The sequence below is a fragment of the Zingiber officinale genome, chromosome 2B, assembly GCF_018446385.1.
Source record: "Zingiber officinale cultivar Zhangliang chromosome 2B, Zo_v1.1, whole genome shotgun sequence".
Taxonomy (NCBI): Eukaryota; Viridiplantae; Streptophyta; class Magnoliopsida; order Zingiberales; family Zingiberaceae; genus Zingiber; species Zingiber officinale.
The window spans coordinates 2,485,301-2,501,158 of NC_055989.1; the positions used below are offsets into that span (position 1 = coordinate 2,485,301).

The following is a 15,858-nucleotide window of genomic DNA, read 5'->3' on the forward strand; positions in this document are numbered from 1 at the left end:
GAGTCATCCACGAAATGGGGACGATGGCTAGCACAAGCGAACCACGTGCAACTCGGGTCAGTTGCTCGCTCTGGATGTGATCGTAGGACTACGACCGCCTACATCAAGTGCTGACATGGCGGACCGGCATTGGTCTCCCCGGTGATATTTATTTTTATCGGAGATCAATTTTCAATTCGATCCCGAATCTTATCATATTTTCAATTTGCCTCTCTCGAGAGCGTTATTCCCTTTCTCGCTCCTCCCTCACTCTTTCCTCCTCCGTGTTCCTTCGCCCGTAAGCAATTTGAGGCTTCTTCGATCGCATCTGCAAATCCCTCTCGGAGCCAGATTGGGATTTCCTGTTAGGTTTCAGGCTTTCCCTTCTTTGTTTTCGCTGAGCAATGACCCTGTGAATTGTTTGCTAACTGGTTTTGGGCGGGCGATTGGATTGAAGGGATCGGGGAGGAGGGAGAGGGAGCGGGCTGAAATTGGAAATAGGATCTGCAGATCGGCGGCGCCCTCGACAAGCATTTGGAGAAGTCCCACAGGGGTATGAACTCGAAGGACAAGGATACGTTGGCTGTACCCTCCACCTCGGCTGGGAAGCAGCCGGAGCAACGGTTCTTGTCCAAGAACAAGTGTTCAGATGGTAATATTTCCCACCCTTTTCTCGTTCTCTCTCTCTCGCTTTTTTTTTGGGGGGCAAAATACATTTTTGAGGTTGTCGATCGGAAAATGTGTCCTGAAAAGATACTCCTTTCTCCTCCAGATCTGTTTATGTTCGTGTATGTGTCGCGAAACTAACTGCACCTTCAGTCTCAAATTATCTTTACATAAAAATATTGAGAATGGTGGCAAAACTCCATTTTTTTTTGTATATTTTGTTGTCGGCTTGTGATGAGTAGAAGATAATCTCATACTAATAGATTGAGTACATTTCATTTAGTAATCTGTCTCAATCAGTATCATATTAGTATTCCTTGTTAAAATTTGTCTAGGAGCTTTAATGAAACTTTTTTTTTTTGGATCCTTTTATAGTGCAGTGTTCTTGTGAAAGTATTTCTGATTCATGTTTGTTATGCAGCTTTCTGTCATGCTCCAAGGACCAGTTAAATACATGATCATCAAGGCTTGATTAATAAAGAGCATCTAATATTTTCCCACCCTTTTGTTTATACCTATGCAGTTCTCCTAGAAATACTATCAAGGCTTGGTTATAAAGAACAGCTAATATTTTCTCACCCTTTTGTTTAATACCCTGTCAATCCTCCCACAAATGCTTCTTTTTATTCTTTTGATGAGCCAAAAGTTTGGTTGAATTTAAGTTTGGTTATAATTAATTCTGTCTTTTTTTCCATTTTAAGTTAACAGAATGAAATGAGTGAATCACAATAACATTTCTGATCTACAACAACAACCAAGTCTTATCCCAAGGTGGTCGGCAGTAACATTTCTGGTCTAATCGTGTAAAATTGAATGTAGACATCTCCAGTGAAGATGGGTTTTTTAGGACATTGTAGATACGGGCTTCAGGAATTGATGCCTTAGTAGGTCATTGGTGTTTAAGCTGGTATAGTGCTTGATTAGAGTAGTTTATGAATCCTAAGTGGATTTTCCTAGTTTTTCTCCATCTTAGGTACTTCAAGAAAGATATTTCATAGTATTTCCAAAGTGATTGCTCTGAATTCTTCTCTGTATTGTCTTATCTCCTGAATGAGAACCATGTGGATAGTCCCAAGGAACTCGAAGTGGTGCGCCATTAGAGAGCTCTTGAGTAGTGTTACTCCTTTCAACAAAGAAAGTCCCATATTCATATAATGGCTACCTAGAGATGATCCTAGTAGGTTGTCATGTTCAGAACTTTGGTTGTCCAAGGGGTTCAGTATATAGTTGAACTGACATCAAGCACTATTGAGTTAGGTGAGTTGGTTCTTCCATATATGATAGATGTGGGCATGACTTTGGTTGGCTTACATGTGCACAACAGTGGTTGTGAGTTGTTCAACATGTTGAGTATAATTTGATGGCTTTCAAGTTCATAGAGAAGCTAGTTTTTCTGTTCAAATTGATGGGTGAGCTAGGAGTCAACTACCATCGGTCCTTTATCTTTTGTCACCTAGTTCCATTATTGTCTCAATTATTTTTTGAATCTCTAAATTAACTTTTGCAGTTAAGGGATGTGAAAGTGCAGTAACTTCTAACTTGGTACAGATCTAAAATCAATCAACTTGACTTACCTATGAAATGCAAATTAATTATTCAAAACTATGTCCTATTTTATTTGGTTTATATCCATAACTTCTCTTGTCAGTTTTGAGCAACTTCTAGTAGTAATATCTTGTGCAAATGATGGCATAGTCCTCTCGGGACGGTCTAGTGGCTAGTGCATTAGGTGTTGTCAACTTGAGGTCTGGGGTTTGAATCTCGCCATAGCCAAGATAAATGTCTCCCTCATGCGCCAATCATTATTCCAAGCGCTTAGCCATCCGTGATTTACCTTCTCCGTGTTGGCCTTGGGACGGGTTGGTAGGGGGCGTTGGGGGCGAGCGCAGTCGCCTTTTGCCAACTTGTGCAAATAATGACACCAATTATGTTCAGTGTGTTCCAAATGTATGAATACTCACATATACATAATGTTTATTTTAGATTACTTTTCACATACGATGTCCATGTCATGGTTTATATAGTTTTCCACTATTCATTGTCTATAGTCTTATTTTTGCTATCTGATGCTAAGAAGAATCTGAAACCTATCGTGAAGAATCAGATGCTAGTGGATCTATCGTAGAAGACATATGTTGGATTTCATGGTTCTGTAACCTCAGAGGGAATGAGTTCTTCTGCGAGGTTGATGATGAATATATACAAGATGATTTCAATCTATGTGGCTTGAGCAGCCAAGTTCCGTATTATGATTATGCTCTTAATTTGATTTTGGATCTCGAATCTTCTCATGGTAAGTTTTTGTTTCGCTATTTATTTTCATCAGTTAGCCAGTTCGGCACTAAGCACTTATCTTACTGTCAAAAATTCTGGATCTGCATAATGTATTACTTTTAGTAGCTGCAACTATTCTTGCTAAACAACTTTCAATAGTTAGACTCACCATTATTTCAAAGTTTGAGCACCATTAGCAAGAAAAATATTATGGCTACATATCTATATTTCTATTTTCCTTGGTTCGCTTCATATCAATTTTTCCTCAGTTTTCATGTTTTTTAAACTTGGGAGCAAATTCAGAAAGGAAAAGAGAGACATATATTCTATTATTTTAAATTAGGACATCTTTTGCTTAATTGTATGCCAAATCTCTTTTTTTTGACTGAATGCCTTCTCTATCAAAGAGATAAATCAATATATTTCTGCTTGTCAACTTGTTGCATATGTTTGGTTATAATCAATATACTTCTCTGAGGTGATTGAGACCCATATGTTCTGAGTCCAAAGTGTTCTAAGTACAATATGGCCAATATTAGTATCATTATAGTTCGCCGCAGAACTACTTCATTTGAATTGACAGCAAAAGGTGAAATTGTTATCTCGATGGCCCCTCCAGGGTGGCCCTCCACTATCTGGAAGGGACGTAAATTACGAGGCGCTTCAACATTAACGCATGTAAGGAGGGGTTGAGATAACAACTAGTGGGGCATTCCGCACCCCGTGAGGGCAACTACTATTTCATTTGAATGATCATTACTTTAGTGGTATGCAAATTAGTTGTCTGAAATTGTACTGACTTTTTAATATTAATCATACTCTTTGGAATTGGGAGCTTCTTCCTCTCCAATCTCCTCTCTTTACATCCTACAGACAACCAGTTAAACCTCAAGAGTAACACCACAAACATATACATCTAAAGAGAAAAACAAGGATGTGATATAATTTGTATCTACATTTTATTCTTGTATTGAATTATGCAATTTGTACATGAGTTATGTATGCCTCTCTTGTTTACTTTAATTGGTGGGTTGCAATATTTTGTGAGGATCTTAAGTCGAGAATTCTTTTAATGGGTTTATTATTTGAGCAGAAGACACATTCACTGAGGAACAAAATGAGCTGGTGGAATCAGCGGCAGAGATGCTGTATGGTTTGATTCATGTTCGCTATATATTAACCAATAAAGGGATGTCTGCCATGGTAGGTTTATTCTTTTTCTCTTGATTTCTTCCTGGTTTATGATATTTTTTTAGTGCCAATTTGTGTAGCTTGAAAAGTTCAAGAACTATGATTTTGGAAGATGCCCTCGAGTTTACTGTTCCGGTCAGCCTTGTCTTCCTGTTGGACATTCAGACATTCCTCGATCCAGCACTGTGAAAGTTTATTGTCCCAAATGTGAAGAAATATACTATCCAAGATCCAAATATCACGGCAGTATCCTTCTACTCGTTATAATTACGACTATCATAAACTTCTTCAGCTGCAAAATTTAGCTATTTGAATTTACCTGATGCCACTTAGATATCGACGGAGCTTACTTCGGTACCACTTTTCCTCACCTCTTTCTGATGACATACGGTCACCTGAAGCCACAAAAGCCATCACAACGATACGTTCCCAGGGTATTTGGCTACAAGATTCACAAACCATGATCCACGCAGTGATTGGCCTAGATACGACGAGAAACTGTCTATAATTAGCCGCTTGATTCTTTGAGTTCTATCGGAGTCTTGTAACTATTGATCGAGTGTATCTTTTATGGTTAGCCATCGATTTCTCAACTAAACTTTGCTGTGTTAGTCTTTGACATTCTTTTTGATCACTTTGTTCTTTCAAAATGACTTCATTCTGGTTCAAACATGCATCTTCTTCCAGGACTAATGAAAGGTGATTACAGCATACGATGTTCTTGAGTTTTCTAATATATTTTTAATGTTCTTATTTGGAGCACAATGAAGTTCCTTAGCATTGTTCTATTCTTTCTACAAGTATAAATTGTTGATTAGTTCATCAATTTTATTTCAAGTTCAACACCAAGGAAGTTCATAGCAAATATTGCCCCGAGGTCCGGTGTTAAGGGTAAAATACATTCCCAACTGTGGATTAATTTCTGGAAAGATAATACTGAAAAGTTGGTTTGAATGTTGGCTGCCGAAGCGATAAATTACGATTGGATCGATTACCCGGGAATGAATTCATCATCATATGCCTGGCCAGTGATTACTAGCGATTTTGGCATCATGCAAACAAGTTGTAGCTTGGAATCTGAATTGAGAATAGATAGGGATGTAAATGAACCAAACGGTTCGCGAGTTATTCGGAGCTCGGTTCGATAAAAAGTTCGTTCGAGTTCGTTCGTTTATCTTATCGAGCCGAGCTTGAGCTCAATTTCGAGCTCGATAGTTTTATCGAGCCGAGCTCGAGCTTAAGGATATTCGACTCATGAGCTCGCGAACATGTTCGTTTGTAGGCTCACGAGCTAAATTTTTTTTTTTAAAATGAGCCTTAAATCGAGCCAAAAAACGAGCTCTAAAATGAGCCAAAAAATGAGTTCTAAAACGAACCTTAAAACGAGCTTTAAAATGAGCAAAAAAAAAAAAATGAGATCTAAAATGAGTCCGAAAACGAGCCCGAACTCGCTTAACGAATTAGGCTTGTTAACTATGATAATCGAGCTAATAACGAGCCGAGCTCGAACTGTTCGTGAGCTTAATAATTCCAAAACGAGCCGAGCTTGAGCCTTGTAATAAAAGTTCAATTCGAGCTCGAGCCCGAATATAACTTAAACAAGCCGAGCTCGAGCCTAATATTGTTCGGCTCGGCTCGTTTATATCCCTAAGAACAAGTTTTTAGGGTTAGCTCATCCTCGCGGGATCGTGATCCTTTGTCCTAGCCATTGTAGCACATGTCTCGTCTAGGGCATAAGGGGCATGATGACTTGACGCCATCCTCACCTCATCTTCCTCTTGCTTATCATCAACAGTCGGTTCAGGGTTTCAAATTCAACGGTGACAACTAAACACAAGGATTGCGTTCGTTGTCGGACTTAATCCAAACACCTTACGACTCGAGCTGACGAATTATCTTCGGAATTAGTGTGATTATCTTGAGAGTTAGTGAATACCATAGTTATTTTAAAGAAAAATAGATTTTCTCGACGCTGAGAAAAAAAAAGGAAAAAATTCAACATTTTTTTTTTGATAAAGAATTGTAGATGATGGGATCGGAAATCTCAAGCGTCGAGGATACGGACGCCGCCGGTTCTGACGCAGCGGCAAACAGGGCACGCCTCCTCAGCGCCGCCGTCGCACACGTCGCAGAGGCAGAGGTGACGGCAGGGGAGGATGACGACCGACGCCGGTCGGCCCCAGCAAGCGCGACACACCCACTCCGGCTCGATTTGGCTCTCGCCGAACGCCGACTCGGCCGAGTCGGCGCTCTTCGGCGGGAGGATTGCGGCGGAGGCCTGCTGGAGCTGGGCGTGGAGGGAGGCTGCTTCGGCATGGCCGGCCTTGGCCCTCGCTTGCCACGCCATCGATTCGGTCCGGAGATGCGCCAGGCGGTGCTCTAGCTCGGCGCCTCGCCTCGCCGCCCGCTCCACGTCCGCCTCCTTCTCACGTAGCCGCTGCGCGGCTGTCTTCCTCGCGGCGACTAATAAAGAACGGATGCTCCTCCGCCTCCTCTCCTCCAACGTTCGCCGGAGGTACTCTCCCTGAAAAAAAATCAAATCTTTTCAGGTTTAATCGAAAAACAGAAGCAATTGGATCGATAAAGAGTGAAGAATACTACGTGGGCGTGAAGAAAGCGCTCGATTTCGTCCTTCTGCTGGGTAACACAGACAGCGAGATCACCGGACATGAAGGTGTCGAACGATTGTTGATTCTGCTGTGGGCGGCGCTGCTCATCAACGGAGAGGCCAATGCCGGTAGAGACGAGGGGAGGCACGCAGCTCTGAAGCTGTGCGAGGCATACCGGCTGCAGATTCGTCGCCGGGTGGCTCTGCAGCACCGGCGCCGCCGCCGCCGTCGTAGGAGCCTCCGTAGAATCTCTCCCTCTCTTCGTCGGATTCCGCGCCGCTGTTAATTCCGCAGGACCGATCTCATCTCAGGCGAGGATAAAACCGAAGCAAACACCACAAAACACAGCAATTCTAACTTACCTCCATTGGCGAACAACAAAGCGGGCGCATCATCATCGGCGTGAGGGAAGAACATAATCAGCTCGAGCGACTCCCGATTCAAATTACAGGCACAGAATGGTCCAAGATTCCAACTTTACCACGAAACCGACGTGAAATCCTCCACCGGATCGTTCAAAATTGAAACTTGACGGCCCAATCGAAGCAGGAGCAGCTAACAAGGAGCTTCTGCCCTTCTACTTCGCTTCGCTCTTCTCTCTGTCTTCCCCTTCCGCCTGCTTCAGTGCTTTGTCCTGTTCGCTTCAAAGCAGTAGGAGAACTGCAAAATGATACAGAAAGGCTTTCTGAAGGCGCAGAAGCTGCTGCCTCTGCTGTATGCTGGCGGTGACCGTAAAACGAGATAAAAATAAAAATCACTCTTTTATTGGTTTGAATGAATCGACTTTCTTCAACTGCAGCGTCTCCTCTCGCGTCGAGACTTTCTAGGCCAACCCATTTGGGATGCATGTGGGAGAGTTGGTGGTGCTTTTTCTCTTTCTGTTTCCTGTCCTCCTCTTCCTTACTGCATAACATAACGTTAAAAAAAGAGAGGGACTTTTGTTGGCACAGAATCAATGAATAACAAAGGATACAAGATATAAGAAAAAGGAAAAAAAAAAATACACATAGCACTAAAAAAAATACAGTAGCAAAGGGAGAAAAAACTGCACAGGTGGAAAGCAATGCACAAATAACTAAAAAATAGAAACTAGAGAAACTTTAGTTCTGAGATCTGATTTGTTTCACAACTTCGACCCCTTTAAATACAACTCAAGTGATAAGATTTAACCATAAGAATAGGATGACTCATCCCACTAAAATAGGAAAGATTAATATCACAGAAAAATTAAATAAATCAAGAACGAGAATAAAACGTGGCCATGTTGTCCGAATTATTTTCCTACATTTACTCCCCCTAATTCTGACATGGCTCTAAATCACGAACGCCGAGTAGTTGTCGCATGACAGTTAACTTCACTCCTGGCAGTGCTTTAGTCAATACATCAGCTCGTTGTTCTCCAGTATTAATGAACTCAACCACAATCTGTCCATTCTCAACACATTCTCTGATAAAATGAAATCTTGTATCTATATACTTGCTTCGACCATGGAATACTGGATTCTTCATGAGTGCTATAGCAGATTTGTTGTCAACAAACAACGTTACCGGCTTTGGCTTTTCACCGGTTAATTCGCTAGTAAGACTCCTCAACCACAAAGCATGGCAGGCCGCAGTTGTGGCTGCCATGAATTCTGCCTCACAAGATGAAAGCGCCACTGTCTTCTGTTTCTGTGAATTCCAGGACACCAAACTTTCATTAAAATAGAAAGTCATTCCACTTGTGCTTTTCCTCCCATCGAGATCGCCGGCTAAATCACTATCCGAGTAGCCGAATATACTAATTTCCTGGGGTCCCTTTATGTAAGTAAGTCCAAAATGGATTATACCTTTCAAATACCTGAGAATCTGTTTGACCACTTTGTGATGCATGGTTGTAGGCCTTTCCATGTATCTGCTCGCCATCCCGACAGGATATGATAAGTCTGGTCGTGTGTGTAGCAAATATCTCAGGCAACCAATGACGCGTTTGTACTCTGTGGCATCAACTGGAGTCCCTTCCAAGTCTTTATGTAGTTGTGTCTTGGGTTCCATCGGATGTTTTGTGGCATTACAATCTGCCATCTTGAATTGAGACAGAATTTTCTTAGCATAAGTTGATTGTCTAAGTAAAATTCGGCTCTTCTGTTGTTCCACTTCAATCCCTAAGTAGTAGGAGAGAAGACCCAAATCACTCATCTCAAATTCTGTCATCATTTGTTGCTTGAACTTGTTGATTCTTCCTGTGCTACTTCCTGTCACGATGAGGTCGTCGACATACACTCCAACAAGTATACTTGCTTCTCCTTCACCTCTTGTATATACTGCATGTTCTTGAATACATTTTTTGAAGCCGAGCTCTACCAGACTCCTGTTCAGCCGCATGTTCCAAGCTCGTGGAGCCTGCCGCAATCCATAGAGGGCCTTGAATAACCTGTACACCTTATGTTTCTGATTTTGTACCTCAAACCCTTCCGGTTGAGAGACGTATATTTCTTCTTCTAACTCTCCGTTAAGGAATGCTGACTTCACATCTAGATGGTGTACCTCCCAGCTTCGATTCCCTGCAAGTGCAAGAATGACTCGAATAGTATCAAGTCTAGCGACCGGTGCAAATACCTCTTCAAAGTCGATGCCTTGTCTTTGTACATAGCCTTTATCAACTAATCTTGCTTTATACTTAACAACTTTCCCAGCTGAATCTTTCTTCAGTTTGTACACCCACTTTAGACCAATAGGTTTGTGGCCTAATGGGAGCTCAGTTAGGGTCCAGGTCTTGTTCATCTTAATAGTTTCCAGTTCTTCCTCCATTGCTTTGTACCAGCAAGCCTCGGTTGCAGCCTCTTGGTAACAGGTCGGCTCTTCAGACATCATCAGCATTACCTCATTCTCTTCTTCATCAATACCAACCACTTCCTCAGTGTTGGCATAGATGTCGGCAATGGACCTAAACCGAACTGGCCCTTCATGAGAGTCAGGTGAGGTAGTTGTATGGGTGCTCGATGATGATGTAGATGGACTTGATGCTCCTGTCATGGGTACCACGGCTGTTGCCGGTGGTGCGACATCTTCTGTTCCTGCCTCAATGTCTGCTACAACAATCACCTCGTCGGTGTCGAGTGCATCCTCCACCATAAACTCCGGTAAGTTTTCTTCATGGTTAGCACCTGCAGTCCATGTCCATTCACTATTTTCTTGAAATACTACATCTCTACTTACTTGTAGCTTGTCATGCCTTGGATCAAATAGACGATGAGCTTTGCAGCCTTCCTCGACACCCAAGTATACCATGGGTGAACTTCTGTCGTCAAGTTTCTTCAGGTGAGGGGTTGTATTTTTCACGTATGCAACACAACCGAACACTCTCAAGTGGGCGAGATGTGGCTTTCTCCCCATCCAGGCTTCAAATGGGGTACGGTCTCCTAGCGCCTTAGTTGGGAGACGATTTAGCAGATAGACAGCATGCCTAACTGCCTCTCCCCAGAACCTTGCCGGCATATGTGTACCCTTGAGGAGAGATCTTGCCATGGCCATCACAGTGCGATTACGGCGCTCTACAACGCCATTCTGTTGGGGTGTGTAGGGAGCCGTAAGGTGCCGCTCGATCCCTTCATTTTCACAGAATCGAGTGAACTCTGTGGATAGAAACTCACCGCCGCGGTTTGTCCGAAGTGTTTTGATCTTGTACTCAGTCGTGTTCTCCGTCACAGACTTGAATTTCTTGAATGCTTGGAATACATCTTTCTTTGCTGCTAATACAAATACCCACATCCATCTTGTACAATCATCAACAATCAAAAAGAAATATTTGTTACCAGCCAGTGTACTTGGTGAAATTGGCCCGCAAATATCAGCATGGAGAAGTTCCAACGGCTTTGTCGCTCTAAAGTTTGCTTGGTGCGGGAATGGTGACCTTGCATGTTTAGCGACCACACATACCTCGCAAAGCTTGTTCGGCTGGGGCAATGGAGGCACATCAACTGCCAATTTCTTCTCCCCTAACAGTTTCAAATCGTGAAAATTGACATGTCCGAGCCTTGTGTGCCATAACCAGGTTGGGTCTTCTAGGCTTGCTAGGAGACAGACTTGCTTGCATGTCTTCAAGGTTACCTTGTACAAGCGATTTTGTGTTCGCTGTACCCGCATCAAGAGCTTCCCGCTCCTATCAATCACCTTCATGATATCTTTCTCCATGTGCACTTCGTTCCCAGTTTCTGTCAATTGACCGAGACTTATGATATTACTACAAAGTTTCGGAATGTAGTATACCTCGTGGAGAGCCTTCCGATCGCCATTCTTGCATTCGAACACAACCGTCCCCTTGCCCATGATCTCAATGGTTGATCCATCGCCAAATCTCACCCTCCCGGTGATGGTTTCATCTAGTTCTTGAAACTTCTCGCGATGACCAGTCATGTGGTTGCTGGCACCGTTGTCAAGGTACCAGACGTCTTTATCTTCTTTCTTAACGCCGCGGTACATCTCCGGTAGCAACCTATCTTCACTGAGCAGAATGGTATCCTGCCGCTCACGCCTAGTGTCAGACTCCTCGTGGGACACGGTCATCATCAGTGCCGGCTCTTTATCGGTGGCACAAGTGAGGTGAGCCTCATCATCACGCCGCTTGTTGTAGCATTCGGACGCATAATGTCCCATTTTCTCGCAATTGAAACATTTTATATGTCTCTTGTCTCGAGTGCCACTGTTGTTGCCGCTAGTCCCTCCTGCACTGTCTTGGCGTTGCGTACCACGGCCATGACCGCGCCCTCGCCCACGTCCACGCCATTTGCCACGACTAGGGCTGCTGGACCCACGCCCCTTTCCTCTTGACGAAGTGTCCACGTTGCTCCCCTTCTGTCGCATTTGCCATTCGGCATGAGTTAATAGGAGCTCACCTTCAGTGTCGTTGGTGTTGCTGCGTAGTCGTAGCGTTCGTTCTTCGTACGCCTTCAGTCGCCCTATAGCCTCCTCAAATGATATAGACTCAAGGTCGTAGAATTGCTCAATACCAGCAACAATAGGAAAAAATTTATCAGGGACAGAATCGAGCAATTTTTTTACCAACGAGGAATCTTCAAGCGTGGCACCAAGGGTGGAGAACTTGCTGCTTAGGGCACTGAGTTTGCCAGCAAACTCATCAATCGTTTCGGCCTCTTTCATCCGGAGAACGTCAAACTCGCTCTTCAAAGTTTGTACACGTGCCTTCTTCACCCGATCACTACCAAGGTACCTCGTCTTGAGGCTGTCCCAGACTTCCTTCGCCGTCTTCTTTGTTGCGATCTGGAGAAGGATGTCTTCGGGGACACACTGCAGGATGTATGCACGTGCCTTTTTGTCCTTCTTTGCATCCACCTGGGCTGCTTCCGCTGGCTCCACCGCCTCCCAGACTCCCTGGGCATCAAGGATCGCCTCTGTCTTTATTGCCCACACAGTATAATTGTGAGGACTTAGCATCGGATAGGGAAATGACACTCCGCCGTTCTCCTTTACTGGGATGCTCGACATTTTATGGAATCGTAGATTCTTGGATGTCTTATACTACCAACGCTCTGATACCAAGTGTTGGCACAGAATCAATGAATAGCAAAGGATGCAGGAAAAAGGAAAAAAAAAACACACGTAGCACTAAAAAAAAACACAGTAGCAAGGGGAGAAAAAACTGCACAGGTGGAAAGCAATGCACAAATAACCAAAAAATAGAAGCTGGAGAAACTTTAGTTCTGAGATCCGATTTGTTTCACAGCTTCGACCCCTTTAAATACAACTCAAGTGATAAGATTTAACCATAAGAATAGGATGACTCATCCCACTAAAATAGGAAAGATTAATATCACAGAAAAATTAAATAAATCAAGAACGAGAATAAAACGTGGCCATGTTGTCCGAATTATTTTCCTACAACTTTTACCGAATAAAAAGTTCGGCCATTTACGAAAACACACCCAGCTTTGAATTGACAAAATTGTATTATATTTTAGTAATTAGTAATTATTAAAGGAATTAGTAATTATTAAAGAAGGCACTAATTTATCTCTTTCATTCTATTCCTGTCAAGGTCATATAACTTCAACATCTCTGTTTATTCAATTTTGATAAGTTTTGCTTTTTACCAAATTAATATATAATTTTTAAAATATTTAAATCACGTATTATAATTTTAAAATTATCAAATCATGTACTGACTTTCCATTTTATCTTCATCCTCAAATCAATTCGATTGAAATTTTTTTTAAGTTGGAATTGATTTATTTCTATGTGTTTGAAAAAATTCAGTCAGTTTCAATCAAAATCAACTAATGGAGCTAGATATCTCGAAATTATATGAAATCAGTTGTTATGTATTTGTTTACTTCTCCAGATTGTAAAAATGCTATCAAACATTAATTTGACATAATATATTGAGAGTAATGATTTTTTTTTAAATACGAATGTATTTAAAAAACTAATTCATATTTAAAAAATTATTGCTCTTAATATATTCGGTGATAGCATTTTTATAATTAGGATAATTAGACGAACATATAGGAACTGATTTCATATCATTCCGATTTTGGCCAAAATCGACTGATGGACTTAGAGACATCAAAATGGCATGAGACCAGTTTCTATGTGTTCGTCTAGTTCCTGATTGTAAAAACACTATCAAATATCAATTTGACCAAATATATTAAGAGCAGTGATTTTTTAAATATGAATATATTTAAAAAATTAATTCGTGTTTGTTCTCAATATATTGGGTCAAATTGATATAATCATAAAAATTAGAAGAACTCATAGGATCTGGTTTCACTTCATTCTGGACTCTCTAGGTCCATCAATCGATTTTGGCTAAAAGAACTTACATTGATTTTATTTAGGTTTATTCGTTCATAGTTTCTCAAAAAATTATTACTCTCAACGTATTGCGTCAAATTGATATTTGATAGTATTTTTATAATCAGGAGAACTGGACGAACATATAGAAACTAATTCATGTCATTTTAAGGTCCCTAGGTCCATCAGCCGATTTCGATCTTTGACGCAAAATATTGAGAGCAGTGATTTTTTGAACACAAATGTATCTGAAATTCATGTTTAAAAAATCAATGCTCTCAATATATTAGGTCAAATTGATGTTTGATAATATTTTTTACAATCAAGAGAACTAGACGAATCTATAAGAATTGATTTCATATCATTCCGATGTCTCTAAGTCCATCAATTGATTTTGGTTGAAATCGGTTGAAGAATTTTATAAACAGAATGAAATCGATTCAACTGATTTATTTTTCCAATCGAATTGATATATGGATGAGGGTAAAATAGGAAGTGGATATATGATTTAGTAATTTTAAAACTATAATGCATAATTTAGATATTTTGAAAACTTATATACTAACTTCTATAAAAAAATTGCTCTTTATTTTTCTCTCTCCCTTTAAATCTTTCTCCCCTCTCTCACCGTTTATTCTACTCGAATTATTTTTTCCCTAAATAGTAGTAATACTGAAAATAAAAAATAATAATAGATATCTATTTAAACTTCAACTTGAAACGGATGTAATTAGAATTTTTTAAATCAATCAGTGAGTTTAGATGGAAACTCACTTATTGATTTAAAGAGCTCGATTGTATTTATTTTTAGGTTTTATGAATTTTTAATATTGTAAGAAGTTTAAATATATTATTCATTGTTTATTTCGGCTTCTATGTAGGTATTAAAATATTATTGTAAATATAGGTTGATATGAATTCATATCATGCCCACGTTATGAACTCATATTAGTGGCAATAACATTTTAATATCTTGAGAAGTCAAAACAAATAATATATAACATATTTTAACTCTTTATAATCTCAAAATCCACAATAATTGAAATGAGTGAAATCAAAGTTCTTTAGGTTTGAAATCTACTGATTACCCTAGAGAGTTTCGATTATATCCATTTCAAATTCTGTGAATTTTTGATGTTGCAATGAATTCAAATATGTTATCCATTATTATTTTCGGTTTCCCTAGTGGTAATATTTTGGAAAAATAATTCGATTCAAATAAAAATCGATAGGTGAGATAGGAGAGAGAGAGAGATTTGTTATATGCTCTGTTTACTCTAAAGCGCGGATGAAGAAAGGAAAAGAATTTATGATTAAAAATTATCCTTGAAGAAAAAGAAGAAAAAGGGAGAAAAAATCTTTTCTTTTGTATGCTACATAATTTTGTAAATAAAACAAGGTATATGCATCATTTTTTATTTTTGGGTAATAGTGTGATTCTGTGACTAAAAAGGGATGTATGTATCATTTTTTTGTTTCAACCGTGATTTTTCATTCGATTTTGAGATGATTGAATTTGGCTTTAAAATTATCCATGGATAGATTATATTTCTCATTTATTTGAAAATTGTAATGAAGTAAACTAACCGTAAGTAAAAAGAGGAGAGAGATTTTGAGGTTATATGCAATTGACTGAAAGGGTAGAATGAAAAAAATCAAACAAATTAGTACAATAATTCAGAAAGTTGAGTGCTCCTTTCATAAATTACCTTAAAAATAAAAAGTTTCATCCGGCGTGTAAATTCTAAGGCGAATCTTGTTGACGTGAAAGCACGACTCCAAGCAAAGTAAAGAATGCCAATCGAGGCGTCATTAAGCAAAAGTGGGCGTTTCTTTTTCGTTTTTTTCCTTGATCAGAGTAGTACAGACACGGAAGCCTATTCTGCTGCTCTCTCAGAGCTCTGTCCATGTGGGAACCTTTCAAGAGCGTAATTAATTCCCAGGGAGTTATTGCCATGGCGATCGGCGAGAAGAGCCATGGCCGCGGAATCCGCCATTAAAAGAGCCACCCCGTTTGGTTCCCTGTCACTCACTGCTGTCGCTGCGACCAAGGAGGAAATTGCTTCGTCTTCTTCACTCGCCGAGGGAAAGGGAGAGATGGGCTCTTTAATTCTTTGCTGCCTGTGTTTTTTTCCCCCTAACTCAGAAATGAAAAAGGCTGTGTGGTAAGATACTGAAATAGTCCATGAATAATGAGCACTCTGAACCTACTTTGAACTAACCGAGATCTCACTGTTGATCATGTGATATTATCTTTTCGGGACGATCTAGTGGCTAGCACATGAGCTGTTGTCATCATAAGATCCGTAATTTGAATCTCAATAAAATTGAAATAAATACTTCCCTT

The 15,858-nt window shown here is 40.4% G+C and overlaps 1 protein-coding gene and 1 pseudogene across 1 annotated transcript; one reads left to right on the plus strand and one right to left on the minus strand.

The window, feature by feature from the left end:
• Positions 1–115: 115 nt before the first annotated feature.
• Positions 116–4,783, plus strand: LOC122048079 (annotated as a pseudogene).
• A 1,252-nt stretch (positions 4,784–6,035) lies between these two features.
• On the minus strand, positions 6,036–7,593 carry LOC122048928 (probable BOI-related E3 ubiquitin-protein ligase 3). The gene is made up of 3 exons (XM_042610440.1): positions 7,082–7,593; positions 6,712–6,998; positions 6,036–6,634 (listed from the first exon to the last, which is right to left on the minus strand). Exons 1-3 carry the CDS (start codon positions 7,134–7,136, stop codon positions 6,155–6,157), a joined length of 822 nt encoding a protein of 273 aa, XP_042466374.1. The 5' UTR covers positions 7,137–7,593; the 3' UTR covers positions 6,036–6,154.
• Positions 7,594–15,858: the final 8,265 nt, after the last annotated feature.

Bases quoted from the DNA above. Each gene is read 5' to 3' on its own strand.
- LOC122048928 (XM_042610440.1), bottom strand. From the start codon at position 7,136: ATGTTCTTCCCTCACGCCGATGATGATGCGCCCGCTTTGTTGTTCGCC. The intron at 6,999-7,081 runs GTAAGTTAGAAT...CGGAATTAACAG, and splicing joins TTTGTTGTTCGCCAATGGAG to CGGCGCGGAATCCGACGAAG. The intron at 6,635-6,711 runs GTAGTATTCTTC...ATTTTTTTTCAG, and splicing joins AGCGCTTTCTTCACGCCCAC to GGAGAGTACCTCCGGCGAAC.